Raw genomic sequence first — 19641 nt, 5'->3', positions numbered from 1 at the left:
TGCTCTTGAATTTTAAAATGCAATTTTTAAGTTTTAAAAAGAATACTTTAAATTTTGCTGGAAAATATTTCTTGGAAAGTATATAAATCTTGTTAGATGTTTTGAAATTCATTTAAAACAAACAAACAAAAAAAACCCTGAAGCATCACGCACGATTAAAACATTACCATTCTTGGCACTTGGGGAAATGGACTTAAACCTCTGTAGGTTCAACGAAGTCTTAGAGTAAGTAACACAACGAAGCAACGGTGCTTGTTGAAACAAATATAAAGTTGAACAGGGTAAATACAACTGCAGGAAAATCAACAAGCCAGACGACTTCCTTTTCCCTTCCTTGGGAAACTTGTATCTCTAAGTGGAGAAAGGCTCTTTTGGAAGAGAAAGGGAAATTGGGGAGGGAAGTTTCTCTGATTCCTTACTCCCTACCTGCTGGTCTGTCTGATTTCCTCTCCAGCTCTCACTGTCTGATAAGGAATTGATTCTTCCCCTCTTCTCCCTCCCTCCTTCCCTTCCTCCCTCCCCCTCCCTCCCTTCCTCCCTTCCTCCCTCTCTCTCTCTCCTTCACCCTGAGTAACTGTACTGTCCTAGCAAGTGATGCTGTCGGAAACAGGAGACGGGCACGGAGGGGTCATCGCCGTCGCCGCCGCCGCGGGGCGGGAGAGCGTTTCCCAGTACCAGAGGCCCGCTCGGCCCCGGGCTTCCTCCTCACAGCCACGGGCGTGGCGGCTTCCCCCACGGTTTGATGGTGGGCGGCGGCGGCGACACGGCTTTGGTTCCCGCCTCTAACTGCTCGGTCTCGGGCCGCGCCGTTCCCTCTTCCTGCCTCCACGCCCGGGGCTGCCCGGGACTGCTGGAGCCGCGGAAGGTAGGGAAGGGGCGCCGCGGGGAGACCGCGCGGCGGCGGCGGTGGAGAAGGAGGCCGCCGGCCGGCATCCCCGCGCTCGGACCGCGGCCGGCGCGATGTCCACCAAGGTCAGCAAGTGCAAGGAGCAAGCGAGGGTGACCTTCCCCGCGCCGGAGGAGGAGGAGGAGGGCGAGGACGAAGGCGCGGAGCCGCAGCGCCGCCGACGGGGCTGGAGGGGCGTCAACGGGGGGCTCGAGCCGCGCTTGGCGCCCTTGCAGCGGGAACCGCACGACTTCCCGCCGGGGCCCGACATGTGAGTACCCGGCCGGCCCGCGGCCCGCGCCTCGGGAGGACCGCGCCTGGCGGGGTGCGGGAAGGCGCGCCCACAGCCGCCTCGCGATGTGCCCCGGACGCTCAGAGCCCACCCTCCACCGCAGTCCTATGCGGGGCGGCTCGGGTGTACGGTAGACCTAGGGCGGGGTCTCGCACCCTTGGTGCTGTTCTGTAGAGGACTTGGGGGTGCCGAAGGCGTGGCCGGGGTGTCCGTCCCGGCTCGAGCGCACGGAACAGCCCCGCGGACTGACACAACGGACGCCAGGCACGCTTTCCAGTAAGCAGACGCCTGCTCTCCAGCAAGCGAGGACCGGCGTGCCCCTGCCTGTGGTCAGGGGACCTCGCGGAAGATAGACCCCGGGGTCCCGGAGCTAACCCCGGGAGGTCAAAGAAGGGGAAGGGTGCTTAGACACCGGCGCGAGCTCGAACCCCGGCTTCCTTCCGGCGTTCAGCGTGAAGCCACCCTGGGAGCCTCAGTCCCCTCCGACGCTCCCGGCCGTCGGGCGTGGGGAGAAGGGAGGGGGCGGTGTGCGATACAGAGTGTGGGGTGAAGGTTTGCCCTGTCACCTCTTTTCCCGACGGTCCAGTCACAGTTTGGGGGTAAACTGGAGCCGAAGCCCCAGCGGGTCTCCCGGGGAGAGAGCGGCCGCGGGGCGGCCGCCGGCACCGCTTTGAGGTACTTAGTTGTGGTTCCCAGGCGGCTCAGGGTCAGTAGCTGTTTCTTTTTTAAAGAAAGGTAGAGGCCCGCGCTTTAATGTGTGAGAAAGAACAACTTTTCTTAATTGCTAAATCTTGGAAACAGCCTTTAACCAGCCGCGAGACTCAGAGAGGATAAGGACGTTTTATAGGGAGCGTGCTGTTTCTTTTGTCACGTACCTTGGGCGTCTTTTTTAGGAGGTAGAGAACTTGGGGCCAGTCGTGACGGGCTGGACTAACCGCCTGGGCCGGGGAAGTGGTTCTCCCGGGAAGGGACGGAGGTTCCGCAGCGCCCCCTGCTGCCCGCAAGCTGCCCACAGGCGGGGTGCGAGGTTTCTGGGACGACCTCGAACCGGTCGGGTCGCGCACTGCTCGGCTGGTCAGAGCCCGCACCTGGCTCGGCCGGACTTGTCTATTAAAAACGCAAATCATTGGCTGGGAGTAGGTCGTCTAGGGAAGGTTTCTGATTTAAAACGAGCGACGCTTCCCAGTGTGGTTCACTTATTGCTGAAGTTTAGCCTGGATTGGAAATGGCCCAGGAAATGGAGGGAAAGTAGGTCCTTTCGGATTAAAGCGCGGCCAGCTCGCTTCCCCGCCTCCCTAAGGTTTTAAGACGTTGTCCATTTTTCCTTTTGCCAATTTGGTTTTTATAACCCAGCTCAACTTCTTGATTCTTTAGTTTTTTTTTTTTTTCCTTTTATCGTAAATCCACAATAAATGGGACACCAGAGCACTCTTATCTGAGAACGTAGGGGGGGGAGCAGAGATTACACACTTTGCTTTTTGAAGCTTGAGGTCAATTACACAAAGCACTGGGACAAATTCTAATGTAGCCTCGATGTCTAACTCGTAAGAGAACATCTTTCCTATCTATCTTCTGACTTTACATAATTCAACAGGTAAATGTTGTAGTGTACTTATTTTGTAAAAATACAGCTGGCTGAAAAGACCCAGTCATTTGAAGGCGATATCCATTAATAAAGGTTCCTTCTAGAGGTAGAGCAGCAAACTCTTGTTTCTTTGAGGCCTGTCACTTGGTAACGGCAGAGACTAACTTGATATCTGTAGCAGAGATTAGCTCTTTATTCCACCTTTGAGTAGAATATGGCCACAGTTTAATAGCTCAAAAAGTAAGCATACAGCCCCAGAATGGAATTGGAGAAGGATACCCAGTCTCCCAAAGCCCCAGGGTCATTTTCAGTAGGCAGAAGAGAATAGCCGAATTTAACATCCAGCAGAATGCCGAGGGTAGAATCCCACTTTTACCAAAAGGATTCCTTAGCATAACCCTGTTGCTCATTTCACTGCTCCATGCTCCAGTATTACATCTGGGAATTTTAAACAGACTGACTTAGGAGGAAAAGTGTCATCTACTATATCACTAAGAAGACTTTTTTTTTAATCCTTTAATAGAACTCTTTATCCAACCATTGATTCAAAACAAAACTTCTTTTTTCCCAATTGTTTGCAAATCTAGGACCAAGTAGTATGTCACTGGCAAGATTAACTCATTCTCGAAGTTTTTAGTTATTAAATTTGTCTGATGAACTCCAAAAGCATTTGAAGGCAGTTCTTATGAGTTTTAATTCAAAGGCATTTCTTAAGCGTTTACATGTGCAAAGTGCAGACTAGGTACAGTAAGCCACAAAGATGAGTACGCCAACTTTACTGCACTCAAGGAGTTTAAAATCTCATAAGGGAGAGATGGAAATGAAACTACGTATGAACAATTATGCTGTAAGTTAGAGTAAAATAAGTGCTTAAATACATACACACAGAATAGAGCTCTGATGAGTCAAGTGCAAAGAAGAAATAGACAACACAAGGTTGTGGAGAAATCAAGAAAACCTTTATGAGCCTTAAAAAGTAAATAGGATAGGAGGCAGAGACAGGATGGGCAATTAATTCAAGCTCTCCCACTTCCAAAATGCCAGGCATGTCCAGGGAATATTAATTGAGTTTTACTGAAACATAGCTTATTTGGGGCATTAATGTATAGGATCTTGTATGTCAAGGGGAGGCAATAGGGAGCCACTGATTGTTTCAAAGCGGCAACAGTTTGATAAAAGCCACTCTGAGAACAGGATGGATTGAAGTGGCAATTGGCAGAATGTGAATAAATAAATTAGGGGGCTATTGTAGCTTTCCAGGCTGAGATTAGGATCTGTAATCGTGTAGGACTGGTGGGATGGAATGGGGAGAGATAGGAAAAGAGAATACACAAAGAATCTATGGGAATTTGCAGCTAACTGTCCATCAGGGGTTTAAAGAGAAAGCAGGGTCAGAGATGACTTGGTGATTTTGATGTAGATGACTAAGATCGTGATGTCATTGTTGAAAAGAAAAGAACAAACAGAGTAGAATCTGAGTTTTCAGATAATTTTGATAGAAGTGTCAAGCAGGAAGATGCACATTTAAAGCTTGGGAGAATTTGAGCGTCTAATGGGAATTGTTATAGAGTTGTGTGAGTTCATGATATTACCCAAGGAGGGAGTGCGAAGAGAGAAACAAAGGGAGCCTGAGCTAGTTTTCTGAGGGGAACTTTTTTGTTTAGAGGGGCAGAAAGAAAGAGTAGCAAGCAGAAGACACGGAAAAAGACGAAGGAGTAGGTGGTACTAAGACAAGGCTGCCTAGAGAGAAGAGGTTCAAGAAAAGGGAAGAATTGACCCATAGTTGGCAAATATTTGGTAAATAAAGGGAAAAACTTTGTGTTTCGTCTTACTTTTAGTAAGAAGACTCAATCCTTACTCATTAACATACATGCAAGAAGTCATTAGATTTCTCAGCAGTGTTATCTTTAAGAGAGAAAGGCTTCTAGAAGAGAGGATTCTGGGGAACTCCCTGGTGGTCCAGTGGTTAGTACTCAGTGCTTTCACTGCCCTGGCCTGGCTTCAGTCCCTGGTCTGGGAACTAAGATCCCGCAAGCCTCTCAGCCAAAAAAAAAAAAAATTATAATAAACGTACTTAAAAAAAAAAGAGAGAGGATTCTGTTTAGTTTTTCTTGAGGAAGTGCTGCCAAAAATTTGTCATAATTAAAGCAGTAATTTGTGTTTATATTATACCTCATGCTGTCATTTAAATGAATTAACTTGAATCACACCTCTTTAAAGCAGGTTTTCCCATTTGGCAAATGAGGAAATTGATACACAGTGAAGTTAAGTCAATTTCTAAAGATTATTTAGTAAATCAATAATAGAGCTTCTGTATTCAATATAGTCTTATTAACTATAGTCCTCATACTCTACATTAGATCTCTAGACTTATGCATCCTACATAACTTCAACTTTGTACCCTTTGACCAACATCTCCCCAGTTTCCCCACCTCCCAGCCCCTGGTAACTACAGTTCTACTCTCTCCTTCTATGTATTTGACTTTTTTAGATTCCACTTATAAGTGAGATCATGCAGTTTTTTTCTTTCTGTGTCTGGCTTATTTCATTTAGCCTAATGTCTTCCAGGTTCGTCCATGTTGTCACAAATCTCAGGATCTCCTTTGTAGAGGCTGAATAATATTGATATTACATTGTATATATATATATATACCACAGTTTCTTTTAACATTCATGGGTCTATGACACTTAGGTTGTTTCCATATTTGGACTATTTGCTAAGAGGGTAGATTTCAGGTTTCTTCGTCACACACACACAAAATGTAACTATGTGAGGAGCTGGATATGTTAATTACCTTGCCTGCAGTAATCACTTCACTATGTACAGTTGACTCTTGAATAACCCAGAGGTTAGGGGTGCCGACTCCCCGCACAGTCTAAAATCCATGTATAACTTTTGACTCCTCCTAAAACTTAACTACTAATAGCTTACTGTTGACCAGAGCCTTGCCGATAACATAAACAGTTGATTAACGCAGATTTTGTATGTTATATGTACATATTTTATAATTGTATTCTTCAATAGAGTAAGAGCAAGAAAATGTTATTAAGAAAAGCATAAGGAAAAGAAAATACATTTACAGTATTGTACTGTATCTATTGATACCATGCTTATGTCATCTGTTTACAAAATGAATCATCTGTCAGTACCTACAACGATATTGTCTTATATGATACAAAACACTGCAGACATTATATGTATTATTGATACTAACACTAGACATCAAAAATTATGTGAAAAAGAAATTCATATTTATTTGCAGGTATAATGATTCATGCATCGATAACGAAGAAGCAGCAATATGATTGCTTTATGGTAGCCTGGTGTAATCAATATGGCTGCTTCACAGTAGCCTATAAATAACGAATGAACCGTTATAAAATTCTTGTGGCATATGGTATTATTACCATGCCATATTCATAATACAGTATTGGAAACATAATTATGTTTTTTTAAAACCACTTACCTGTGATGATAGGCTGACACACGTCTTCTCCAATTGAAAGAGAGAGAGAGAGACGCATACTATATGGTAATGTAATTCTTTGAAAGCAAAGTTACAAAGCAGTAAGAAAACTAACATTATTGCTATTATTAAATATATTTAAAATATATTATTTAATTATTTAAACATTATAATTAAATGTCACTCACCTTATGCCTATGTAATGATAGACTAGTATCTACATATATCTTAGGCATTAATGACATACCTAAATTTTTCTTAGTTTTTTCAATATTTCCAGGCTACAGAGTTTGCCTGTGAGTTTTTTCAAATTGTCACAAATCTCCAAAACTTTTTCCAATATACTTGTTAAAAAAATATGTGTACAAATGGACTTGCACAGTTCAAACCCGTGTTGTTCAAGGGTCAACTGTATATGTATATCAAATCATCATATTATATACCATAAATATATTCAATTTTTATTTTGAAAGTTATATAAAATAAATCCACAGAGTGATTAGAAGATTTAAAAAAATAATAGAGCTTCTGATGCTCAACTTTGTATGATAGGGGATCTGAAGATGAGTACACAATGCCTCGTAACCCAAATTGTCTACTTGGATGTTAGTTTCTATGGTACTGGCCTGTGAAAATGTTCCAGTCTAGGTTTAGCTTGGCTGTGGGATTGAGAGCAGTGCTGTGCATGTTGGCTTGTGTTTCAGACTGGAAGTAGCACTTCCCTTCCACCGCTGGAGTGGAAGTCAGAGATTTGCCAAGTCACTGTTGAATCTCCAGGGATAGGAATTTGGACTTTAAGGACTGAAGTCAAACTAGCATTATTAAGGAAGAGGCAGGTTTCTCCATAGTTATAATTTTCAAGAATAGTACAGCATGGCATTAGACTTGAGACCTTTAATAATCTGAAACTTTGAATTGTATTTTTAGTTTATCCTGTAGAGTAGTAATTTCACTATGTACAATAGAGAGTTGTCATTTTTGTTGGTTTGTTGTAAATTATTTTATATAGTTTCAAAATAATGCAAGAATATAGTTTTAAAACTTAATACTAAAAAATGTGGCTTATAAGAACAACAGCAAACCCATAGCAGTTCCCTGATTTTCTCCTTTTTTCTGCTTGTCCCCTCCATTTCATTCCACTTAAAACTCCTTCAGGTATAGCTATCTTGTTATTCATGTTTTTAGATGTCATCAGTATTCTCAGGAAACAATTTTCACTCACTTATACCTTTTATTCTCCCCCATCCTCCATCACATGGTTTGGTACAATTTGTGGTTAATATCTTACTTAAAGTCTTCATTATTATGATCATGTAACTATTATTCACTGCTGAGTCAAGTAGTATAGTATGATTGCATTTCTTTTCTTTTATAATTAGTTGTTTTTCATGGAGTAAATATGTGTTCCATCTTGTTCTTGCCTCTTTAGCAAAACCTTTTACAGTCTCTTACTGTGTGTGTTTTCCTGAAGACATCCCTTCCAAAACCCTCTGACTTCCTTTGTTTGTGGTTTTTAATTTTTTTTTTCTTCAGGAAGCTTTTAGAATAATCTCATCATTAGTGTTGTTCTGATATGTCTAGATGATATGCCTTGATATGGGTCTTTTTCTTCATTCAGTGAACTGGATACTTGGTAAACCCTTTCAGTATTTGGAGATTATGCCCTTTGGTTCTGGGAGGTTTTCTTGTATTATTTCTTTTATTATTTCCTACCTGTTATTTTCATATTTCTTCTTTCTTTCTGGAAATCTATTATTTGGACTTTGGATCTCCTGGGCTGATCCCCTAGTTTTTGTATCTCTTCTATCCTGTTTTCCAGTGATTGTCTTTTCTGTTCTTTCTGAGATATTTCCTTGGCTATATTTCCCAACTCTTTCACTGAATTTTTTTCCATTTTATCTATTATATTTTTAATCTCTAAGAGCTCTTTTTGTCTTATGAGTATTCCTTTGTTATAGCATTCTTTCTTATTTCAGAGATGCAGTATCTTTTTTTTTTTTTTTTTAATGTCACAAGGGAGTAGGGGTTGGGAGATAATAAACCTGGCTGCTAGTATTCTGGAACTGGCCAGGGTTCCCCCCATTCTTAGTTCCTACCCTCCCCTGGGCCTGGTATCCCCGCATTTAGAGAATCTCTGTTTCTATTTCTCCAGAGATTTTGTATCCTATATTTCTTATAGGGATGTGGGAGGGTTGTCACTTGATCATATCAGCTGGAGGTTAGCAATCTAGGGGGAGGGTTACTACACACCACTTACACAAAATTTCAGCGGATTCCTCCATTTTAGGCTCCTGCCTTGTCTCTGCTTTCTGAGATTTCTTTTGCCCTTAGTTTCCAAGTCTTTTCCGGTATTGGGTGGATCAGCTTATTTTTGTTGCAGGCACTCTGGTTAGACCTTCCTTCTCTCTGTTAAATCATTCACCATTCTTCCAACTTATCTCCTTTTCATATATTGTGGAGTGCAGTTACAAATACTTCTGGTTTCATGGAAGATGAAATTTGTGTTCTTTGTTTTCTGTGTTGTTTAGGGGGTAATTTTTGAGAGGTGAAGGGGTGAGAAAGGCCTTTATTCCATCATCTTGAAACCAAACATGCTTACAATTGTGTTTTAGATATTCATTTAAGCCCAGATGAAGACAGTATTATTAACAGAACCAAGGTTGCAGAAGGAAGACTATTCTTAATTATGACTGATCTTATTAGGCAAATGAAGTAGATAGTAATCTGTACAGTGTGATTTGAGGATCATCTGAAGTCCCCCAACTAAAATCATCTTAGAATCACACTTCCTAAATTTAACTGATGTAGAATATGATGAAGAATAGAATGTTTGAGTCGAAAAGGATTTCATCTAGTCCAGTTGAGAAACTGAAGCTGAAGGTTGACATTGAATTCACAGCAGCCCCAGGCCGTGTGAAATCTCCAGTTTCCTTTGACTGTAATGTTTACACTGTGGCCGAGTTTGGGTTAAGCATTTCTCTCTTCCTCAAAGAGATTTTAGATGCACTTACTCCTAGGAGGAGCAACACAGGAAACTAATAATTAGTATTAACTCATTTATGAGATTCAATTAATTCATCATTTCAATTTGACTACTGATGGCAGATCAACTTGAGAAAGTTTTAAACTAAGTAGGAGGATTAAGAATTGGGTGGGGTTGGGAGGGGGGCTTCCCTGGTGGCGCAGTGGTTAAGAGTCCGCCTGCCGATGCAAGGGACACAGGTTCGTGCCCCGGTCTGGGAGGATCCCACATGCCGCGGAGCGGCTGGGCCCGTGAGCCATGGCCGCTGAGCCTGTGCGTCCGGAGCCTGTGCTCCGCAACGGGAGAGGCCACAACAGTGGGAGGCCCACGTACCGAAAAAAAAAAAAAAAAAAAAGAATTGGGCGGGGGTGGGTGGGTGGAGATAAGAATATCTCAAGGAACAATTGACCCCTGCCAAATATCATTTATGGTTTTCTCTTAATATCAAAGAGGTAAATGGATCCTGGACAACATCTGAAGAGTAGGTTAGAACTTTAGGAATTTTTCATTACTGTGCTAGGATAGCAAACGTCTGTCTGTTCGTTTTCTCCTTATAAAACTTCACAGGAAATGTAATGGGAGGAAGACAACTGTTTTTGCAGAGCTCTCTGCTCTCCATAGGAAGGAATACTTTCAACTTCCTGGCTCAGGATTGATATAGCCCCCTTCAGGCAATCAACACTACGTAGTTATCAGTCTGACAGGGGAGCCAGAAGAGTGGCCTGTTCAGGGTGTACACAGAGGAATCTGGCCCCAGATAGAAGGTCTGGAGTTGGGCGCTATGGGTGCCAAATTCACACTTGTGCATAAGGGGCTCAGCAGTGACTTTATGAGAATAATTAGGATTGTTATAGCATTTTGTCTTTAATTTAGTATCTAGGTCAGGGGTATTTGTCTACACTTATCTAGTCAGAAAATTTCCCCTATTCAAAAGAAAACGCCCCTCTTTTTTTTGCACTATTCAAATAATAGGTGACTATATGAATTTGGCCCTAGACCTTTTTTTAATAAATGAGATTTAAATGTCCACAAGTGCATGACGTGTTAAGGAAAGAGCATGACATTACTAAATATTTTACACCAGTTTTGCATTTCTAAATACATTTTGTCAAATAGGACTGATGCATATGGGTTCTCTGTTGAAAAATAGGTTGCAGGGTGATGAGATGGGAACAAGAATCTAAAAACCTCAGGCTTTTGACTTCAGATATGGATGACAATGATAGAAAACCAGATCCTTTTGCTTTTAATAACATTAGAAGTTAATATATATCTAATTGATAGTGACTAATATGTTTAAATAGCCGAATAGGAACTTCTCTTGGGTCAGTAGAGGTTTTTGATTTTATTATTGAGTTCATTTTATCTCAAGTTCTTGATCAATTATAGACTGAATTTGTACTTCATTTCTAATTTCATTGTCACTAATCTTCCTGAAATAATAAAAATTAGTTTTAGAAAGTACTGAGTTTAATAAATGAGTTTGTTTTTGAAGACAAGCTTAATTATTAACTCTAAAAGCTTATAAATTCTAAGACGTATCCTCCATTTGCCCTCAGATTATCCTGACAAAATGTAACTTTATGTAAGATCAAAATCACAAGCTGTAAGATTCGTCAGTTATTTTGTGGTGTAACTAAGAATTGAATGTGATTAAGCAGAAATCTGTTTTGAAAGAAGAATGATTGTTTATATTACTTTAATTCCTGATAATTAACTTATATTAATGTATTCATGACATTCTTTTTTATAGAAGAATTACTCCAAATTCCCCTCCACCACTACTTCCACACATTATTTTATGTGACCAAGGGTATGCTTGAATCTGAAGGGGAAAAGTGTCTGTTCCCTAGGTCTTCAGTCTTAACGCTTTAAGCACACACACATCTGTGCCTCCAAGAGATAGATATTGATCAGCCACGTACTAACAGCCAGGCATATAGAGATATAGACAGACAGTCTCTGCTCTTAAGTATGTTACAGTATTATTGAGGAGACTGGCATGAAAGCAGTTACTCACAAAACCATAATAAGTCAGCTCAATGGAGTTACACACAAAATGCAGTTCCTGGAAACAGAAACATCTAAGTTCTAGAAGGCATTTACCTAAACGCTTTTCTGGGCACGTACGTTTAAGAAGCATCACCAAGAACTCATGCAGGCAGTGGTTAGGGGTCCTCACCTCTGCTCCCAGTGGACTTTTAGAGGGAACAACGCACTCTTAAAAGCTTTTTTGCTTTTCTGGTCTTAGCTGCTAAAGGGTCTCCAGAACTTTCCTGAGAGGGATGACGGGGAAAGCGATGAAGAGCAGAGACAGGAGCTTCCCTCCAACAACGGCTTCTTGTCTCCGACTGAGTCATTAGGGCATATATCAAAATTAGCAGATGTCTAATAGATTTATGAAAATGATGCATGGAGAATTCTGAATGTAACCCTGGCCAACAGAAACTCTCAGGAAATTAATTACTGTGGAGATCCAAATCCCTCCCCAGACTTAGAAGTTCTGGAATCTCTACATTCTAACCGTTTTCTGGGGTGGGACTCTTTAGGCATGAAAGTGACGCGTTCCTGTTTCTGAAGCGGAGTGCCTTGTCTTGCTGCTGTGGCCGCGGTCGTGACAGCGTGTTGTCGGACTGTGCGTGGTGATGGTAGAGGCAGGCTCAGCAGCAGGTGGTGTGGAAAGCGGCGCTACCCAGAGCGCTGTCCCCGGTACACCAGACAGTCGGACTGATTGGGCTGCCGCTCTCTAGCCTTGCACGCTGGTGCCCGTCGGCGCTCCTCAAGCTCAGAGTGCCCCGCCACTCTACTGCTTCCCCTCCACAAATACACATATGAGAGATTTTTCAAAACGTGACATTATCGAGGCTGTCAGATGCCCTCTCCTCATTCCGAGCACACTCACACGTAGGCATAGTGTCAGATGTCTCCAGATGTCTCCAGAGGCGACCACACTGACTGACAGGTGCCTGCTTCCCTGGGGGACTGTGGGGTTTGTCTCTTTTTTGACTTTTCATCTCTGACTTTCTTGTCCTCTGTCAGGTGCCTGCTGCTTCCCACCTTCATTACCACTTCCGATTATCACCAACCCTAATACGGTAGCTAATGCGGTGGTGGCTCTCCAACACGTTCTCCCCCTCCTCTGTGCCTTTCTCGCTACTTATCTTCCGCGGCTCCTCCTGCTTTGCTTGCCCTTCACAGAAGGACGGACCGGATCCTAGCCGGTGGGCACATGCGCCTCCTTCAGTGTGGTGAACTGATTAGTCAAAGCAATTTGACTGTTATTCTTACTGCTTTGGCTCACATTGTTGGTGGTGTTTACTTTGCCTGGCTGCTGGCTGGCTTGCTGGATAGATTGAGTAGCTGCTGAATTCTTCACCTCACTTCAATAAAAGATTTGAGGGGACTTCTTTAATAATGTCCATTTGTTGCTGAGTGCTATGGAGCTTGTGATTATAGAACCAAAGTATTCCAATACATAAGCTCAGCCTATATTTTAATAGTGCTATTTTGATTTGCAACTTGTTATTCATTTTTCTTGTTCCCTAGAGACAGCATGGTAAAGTAGAGAGACTCTAGGAGAGAACCTCTGAGCTCTCACTTTCTAATTCTCTTCCTTTCAGTGACCTTAAGGACGTTAACATTCTGACTGAGTCACTTTATCTGTAGAATTAGCATCAATTGACAAGTATTTTTGAACATATACTGCACTATATTAGGCACTATAGAGGTGGCTAAGAAGTATGAAAAATAAGATAGGAAGCATGGGGCATTTATTCTCAACCAGATTTAGGAGACATGAATATCATAGGAGACAATAATCAAGGAGACAGAATCAAGGAGAGGGAAAAAAAAGTGTATAGATTTATGGGCAGACTAGCAATATTGCAAAAGGTCAGGCTGAAGTGGTCAGGAATGGTTTCAGAAAGGTTCTCAGAAGACAACATTTCAGAATGAACGGAACCTTGCAGGTCTTCTAGTTATTACCAAGTGAAGCCTTACCCTCTGTTTCCAGAGGTGTAATGTAAGCTGGGCCACAGAAGGTAGGAAGGATTTGAATTGGCAGAGGGCAAGAATAAGAGTATGCCCAGGGATAGAAACAAAAGGAACATCCCAGAGGCAGGTGTAGCAGGAACAAGAAACCAGAACAACTTGTATGGGCAGCATGTAGCTCTCAGAACAGACCTTTCCCCTGAGCCTCCTACCTGCTGACTAGTGGGGAGAAAAGTTGACCAAATGTTCAATCTGTGGTTTAAATTAATTTTTAAACTTCTGTTTTGTTTTTTGCTTGCTAAACAGACATTCATTCTCATTCAGCAAGTGAATTAAGCAATCAGTAAATTAAGCAATTAAGTTAATTAAGCAATTAAGCAATTATGTGGGTTAATAAGAAGGGAATCCTTGACCTGCATTATCGCAGGGATCTAGTCAACTAGAACAGTGTCTCCCTGTGCTGCGAGCCGGCGTATAAGGGACCTTTGCTTACTGATTCCTCTCTGCAATCTCCATAAGGGGTTGGAGTCTCTTTCTGGTCCGCATGTCCACCCCCGGTTCAGGGCACTGTGGAGGGATGCTGTGAGGCCAGTTTCACTCATCTTAGTTTGATAATATAAAGTAAGTTTCCTTTTTAAGAAATACTGTCTCACTTGGATAAAATTGCTCAGGCTCTTGGAAAGCTGCTGGTTCCCCTGCTCTTCTCTGTAGCATTTGGGCATTGGGGGAGGGGAACTTACGTGTCCCCTGGAGGGAGGAAAGGGTGCTATTCTCTGACTCTTGTGGTTTCTGGGCAGTCTTCATTGTCTGCTGGGTGCTGCTTGTCAGTGGCAGTAACTTGATCTTGGCTGACGTGACTTTGTCACCCAGATGTGCTCGCTGGCATATGTGGTTTCAACTCAGCTCCTGGGGGCTACAAAGCTGGGTGCCTGCAACATCCTCTATCCAGCTCACAGCTGGTCATCCTTAGTCTGGGTGCAGGCTCCCTGGCTCTCATTGCAGGGTCCACACTACATGGAAGCTGAGGGTGGCTTGAGAAAGCCCAGACCATTCCCTACTTAACCAGGCAGGACTGTTCCAGACCTCCAAATCAAACAAGCAGGGCAAGAATCCCCCTACCCTCAGTAGTTCCTCACCTTACTAAATCCACATCTTGACTTTTACTTCCTTTCTGCTATTTCTTTCTTCTCCCAGGACAGTAAGCACCATTGCTTTGGTGTCAAAAGTGGGAGAATTATCTTGTCTGTGTGACGAGAGCACTCAGCGATCAGGTTCTTTTGGAATTAATTAGAGAAATAAAGGAACTAAGCAAATTCTTCCTCAAGACAATTTCCCTTTTCCCAAATTCTGCTTACAAAACCCCATTTTTCTTGCAAAAAAAAAAAAAAAACCACTAAAAATTCCTTGATCTCTCTATGTGCACTCCTCCTCTAAAATTTATTTCCCCCTAAACTCATGCAACTCTATACTGCATCCCTGCCACACCCCAAGGCTGAAGCAAGATGTCCCTGAATTAACCAGGGTCAAGATCTGGTATTTGGAAAGGCAAAATCGAAAAGCACCTTGCTAATTTTTCAAAAAAATATCCTTGATGGTATAGGATATTTTATACCTGTACCCTTTACAGTACAGAAATAAGCAGAATAATATGTTTATAAGACAGTGAAGAATGAATCTGAAGCGCAGGGAGGAGAAGGTTGGTTAGGGATGGGGGGGCAGACTGTCAGCATCCCTGAAAATCAGCTGGAGGACCTAGTTGGTTTTGGTTTTGGTTTTGGTTTGGTTTTAAGAGAAGTGTGGGGCTTCCCTGGTGGCGCAGTGGTTGAGAGTCTGCCTGCTGATGCAGGGGACACGGGTTTGTGCCCCGGTCCGGGAAGATCCCACATGCCACGGAGCGGCTGGGCCCGTGAGCCGTGGCCACTGAGCCTGCGCGTCCGGAGCCTGTGCTCCGCAACGGGAGAGGCCACAACAGTGAGAGGCCCGCGTACCACAAAAAAAAAAAAGAGAGAGAAGTGTGACAGTAAAAGCCGAATTTAAGAAGTGCAAGGTGCTGGGGATGTCTGTGGGGATACAAAGAGGAAATCAGGAGCAGCACGAAATGCCAGGAAGCATAGGAGTCAGACAGACCCTAGGCTGAATCCCAGTTCTGCATTTTACTCTGTGTATTACCTTGGGCAATTTCCTTTGAGCTCAGTTTTCTTATTTGTGGAACAGAAAATAATACCTGCTTCCTAGCAATGTTACGAGAATTAAATATGAGAGTGCATGAGAAACAGACACATATACCAGGACCTCAGTAAAGTTTCGTTGCCTTCCCTTGTGCCATCTCTGCCGGAGAGCTGTCCTAATAACGCAGCCACGACGAGGTAAAGATCTGGAGGATAGCGTTGGCAATGAGAATTGGAAGGAAAGGTCAGGCACAGGCAACATTCCAAAGGAGAAGCTTCAGAACTTCGTGACTGACAGGATCAAGACAGTGAGTCACAGATGACCTTGCAATTGCTAAGCCTGAATATCTAGCCTGAGATGCAAATGTTAGGAGGGGAGCTGGTTTAAGGGAGAACGTGAGTTGGGGCATTTTAGAATGACCAGAGGACAGATAGTTGTACATGTGGGAGCTGAAGCCAAGGGAGAGGATAGGGCCCAGGAAGAGATTTGAATACTCAGTTGAATAGATATTTATTGAGTATCTACTCCCTGTGGGGCATTGGGTAATGACAAATAAAGCATGACCTTACCATCCAGGAATGTGGGCAGGGGTGGCCTATATGAGGGGGTATTTATTAATACTCTGCTTTTCAGAAAAGAATTTAGATAACCATAAAATAGGTTTAAGACACATGGAACACAGGATAACTGATTTAAAATCTATGTCAGAAATGATTTAGGAGAAGGAGAAAGACTGTGCCAGAAACCTGGGTTAGGATACTGATGGTAATTGAGCATTTTTAGATCTAAGCTAAATTCCTGGGTACCCTGGGCCACAAAAAAAGACAAGGGTATACAGTTCATATTATTAGATCAAGGGAAGCAAACTCATCTGGAGAGACAGGCTTCTTGATACACAATTCTAGGATGATTTTAGCACTTGAATCCTCATAAAAGGTACAATAGATACTATAATGGAAAACCTCTTTAACCCTTTAAAGGCAGTTTGGAAGGAAACATAGTAACCCTTTAAAAATATCAATCCTTGGTAAAAGAAAGAGCATGACCTTAAATGGTCACTGGTGAAGGCATTTTACAGGCTTCTCATTTACTGTGATTCAGGTGAATAGCGTCCTGAAGATCAAATTTTAAGTGGTAATAAAGGGTAGGGAACCTGAGTGAATGTAAGGCTGCTTGTCTCTTAGCCTGCGCTGCTCAAACATGTTATTCCAACTTTGCTTTTGGCAGGGCCAGTGTGACAAGTGTTTACAGGCCTCTGAGCCTGGGGTCATTGATCCAGGATATCGCCGTTTTTATACTGGAGGTTTGCAACCTTCAGTGTGTGCGGGAATTGCAAAGGATGCTCATTTAAAATATATATTCCAGGGCCCCACCCCTGAGAGTGATTTAGTGCATCTAGAATGGGGCCCAGAAATCTGAATTTTAACAGGTATTCCAAGTGATCTTGAGGCAGGTGGGCCTCAAGTCACACTGTTAGAAGTCAGATGAGTGGACGGCAAAGTTACGAAAACTGAGGAGCATTGCTTATATTTTTGCCTCTGAATAGAATGGAGCAAAGGATTGCCTTTGGGTGCACAAAAATATTTCTCGGGAAGAACTTTTTATCCGCTTAAGTGTTTGGACAAGTACTAGGAATCCAAAGTTTGTTTCATAAAGCACGAAAACATTTTCTTTTGCCTTAAGATGTATGGTCAGTGTCTTACTCAGCTTGGGCTGTCACGCCTAAGTACCACAGACTGGATGGCTTAAACAACAGAAACATATTTTCTCACAGTTCTGGAAGCCAGAAGTCTGAGGTCATGGTACCAGTATGGTCAGGTTCTGGTGAGTGCTCTCTTCCTGGATTGCAGACGGCTGCCATCTCACTGTGTCCTCACAGGGAGGGGGTGGTGGGAGGGTAGGGAGAGCAAGCTCTCTGTTTTCTCCTCTTACAAGGGCACTGATTCCACCATGAGGGCTCTACACTCATAACCTTATCTAACCCTGATTACCTCCCAAAGTCCTCACCTCCACATACCATATTGGAGATTAGGGCTTCAACATACGGATTTGTGGTGGTACAGAGTGCAGTCCATAGCAATCAGATATTACCAGCCATCCATATCAGCCATGAAGGAGCTTGCACACTGTGCTTGTAGGGCAACTGATTTAGGTCAGTGGTTCTCCAATGCTTTTACTGTCCAATGCACCCTTGCAGTGCTGAATGAGTTGACCCACTGGGTGAGGATCTAAAGGTAAGAAAATGTCTGGCAAAGTGATTTTAGTGTTAGCATTACTAAGGTTAGGCATCCTCTCCCATTCACCCTCACTCTTTCCTTATTTCTCATGCCAGAGGAGGTGCATTGTCAAGACCAGCCAAGATTGAGGCCATGCTAATGCATTGTGGATGAACTGATTGTGTGACTCATACCATTTTATCAGTCCAGATTCATGAAGCTTATCTTAATACTGTAAGGAAAGTTAAAAAAAAAAAAAGGACATTTCTTATGTGGATTCACCATGAAGACAAGTAGCACTAAGTCAGTACTTTTATTTTGAAATAGCAGTATAACTTGTTCTAACTGAAAAATCTTACTTCACACTTAACTCAGTGTTAGAATCTTTTAAAGACAAAATCAAAAGGGCTCATGTCACTTGTGTTGTATAGTACTAAAACCCCACATTTCAGCTCAAATACACAAAACGTAGGTATAGGTTCCAAAAGAAGAAGAGATACTAAGAAAAAAAACTTTAAAATACTAAGAAATGCAAAGAAAAAATTTATGAAAGAATCACTTTCTGGTATTTTCAGATCACTCTCTTTTGGGAGAAAAGGTAGGGTTTTTATGAGTTATTTTCTTTGTAGGTAGCAATCATTAGATAAAAAGCCCTATTCCATTAAGATGTGACACTTGAATAATGAGTTTATTTCCCCAAAGATTACCCGTCTGAGATAGACTGGAATTCTGCAGACTTACATATTCTGCATACATATTCTGTAGTCGTAAATAATGTCAATATATTATCAATGGTAAGCACAAAATTCATCATTTATACAATATGGAAGTTCTAGCCATTTGAAGAGTACCGGTTTTTAGCTTAATAGTAATATTTAATCTAATGAAGTCAGTACTACTAATGTAATAAGTATGTCAATTTATTACAATGACAGTATTTTTAAGATTTTTAAAAAGACCCTTGTCATAGAGTTTGATCTTGAAACAAAGGTCTCTTCTATGCAGTTCAGTGAATGCTATTTCCCAGTTCTTGTCCACCTAAAAAATCATCATTCTACAAACAAAGACACACACACACAACACAAAAAAACACACAAAAAACACACGCCCCCAACCAGCCTTGCACCTCCTTGTTTCCCACACACACACACCACACACTTTACACACCTCACTCCGCACACTCTTCTACACACCACACCTACTAATAATAGTCAAACACGTGGCATTTATTTAGCTTCAGCAAGATTATAGTGTAATGGTTATGTATAATGTAGTATGTACCTAGATTTAAAAAAATTTGTCAACTAAGGGATTAAGATTTTTTAAAATTTAAACAAATTTTATTTTTAATAAAAATATTCAAACTATGGTTAAAACTATTCAAAATGTGTAAAAGCTGTAAGTGAAAAGTAGGAATCTCCCTTCCCCTGTGCTCCTCAGTTCCACTCCCCAGAGCCCCAGGTATAAATACAATGAAAGGCTTCTTGTATTGCTTTCTAGAAATTCCTACACATAGATACATGTGTGTGTACATATGTGTATATATAATTATATTCATATGAATGTGTGTGTATATATAAATACTATATTTAATTTTTTAAAGTTGATCACCTGACACTAGTTGAGTCGTTAGAACGGGGGGCCAGTCACAGCACCCTCTGCCCTTGGACAAGTTTACAAGCTTGTCGGGGGATTTCTTTGGTTTCCTTACCTCTGTAGGTTTGCCTGGCCACATTTCCTTGGTCTCTATCTGGGAAACCTCTGCCAGTGGCTTCAGTGCTCCTTTCTTAATTTGGGGCCCACAGAACTGAGAACTGAGTGGACACTGCTACCCGCCTCTGAGTTCACCTGCTAGAGATGCTCCCTAATGCCCACCTCCAGGTGCCCCGCGGAGGACAGTGCCTCTCTAGTTAGTTTTCAACCCCTGACTATGTGAATGCTATTTTGTCAATGGTCGTTGCTTTATTCATAAAGTAATACTAGTGATTTTTAAACCATAAATCATACCATATCC

General features: G+C 42.3%; 1 protein-coding gene across 2 annotated transcripts in view; it reads left to right on the top strand.

Moving 5' to 3' along the window:
- The first annotated feature begins 960 nt into the window (after nt 1–960).
- The window catches only part of TRPC3 (transient receptor potential cation channel subfamily C member 3), a 79639-nt gene continuing 60958 nt past the window's right edge, over nt 961–19641 (top strand). For both annotated transcript variants that reach the window (XM_060011855.1, XM_060011854.1), the window contains exon 1: nt 961–1157. In XM_060011855.1, coding sequence (XP_059867838.1) covers nt 961–1157 — 197 coding nt within the window. The remainder of the gene's footprint in view (nt 1158–19641) is intronic.

The sequence above is a fragment of the Delphinus delphis genome, chromosome 5 (genome assembly GCF_949987515.2).
Source record: "Delphinus delphis chromosome 5, mDelDel1.2, whole genome shotgun sequence".
In the NCBI taxonomy this organism is placed as follows: Eukaryota; Metazoa; Chordata; class Mammalia; order Artiodactyla; family Delphinidae; genus Delphinus; species Delphinus delphis.
The sequence above is the reverse complement of the archived record's forward strand: the minus strand, read 5'-3'. Positions and strand labels throughout refer to the sequence as shown.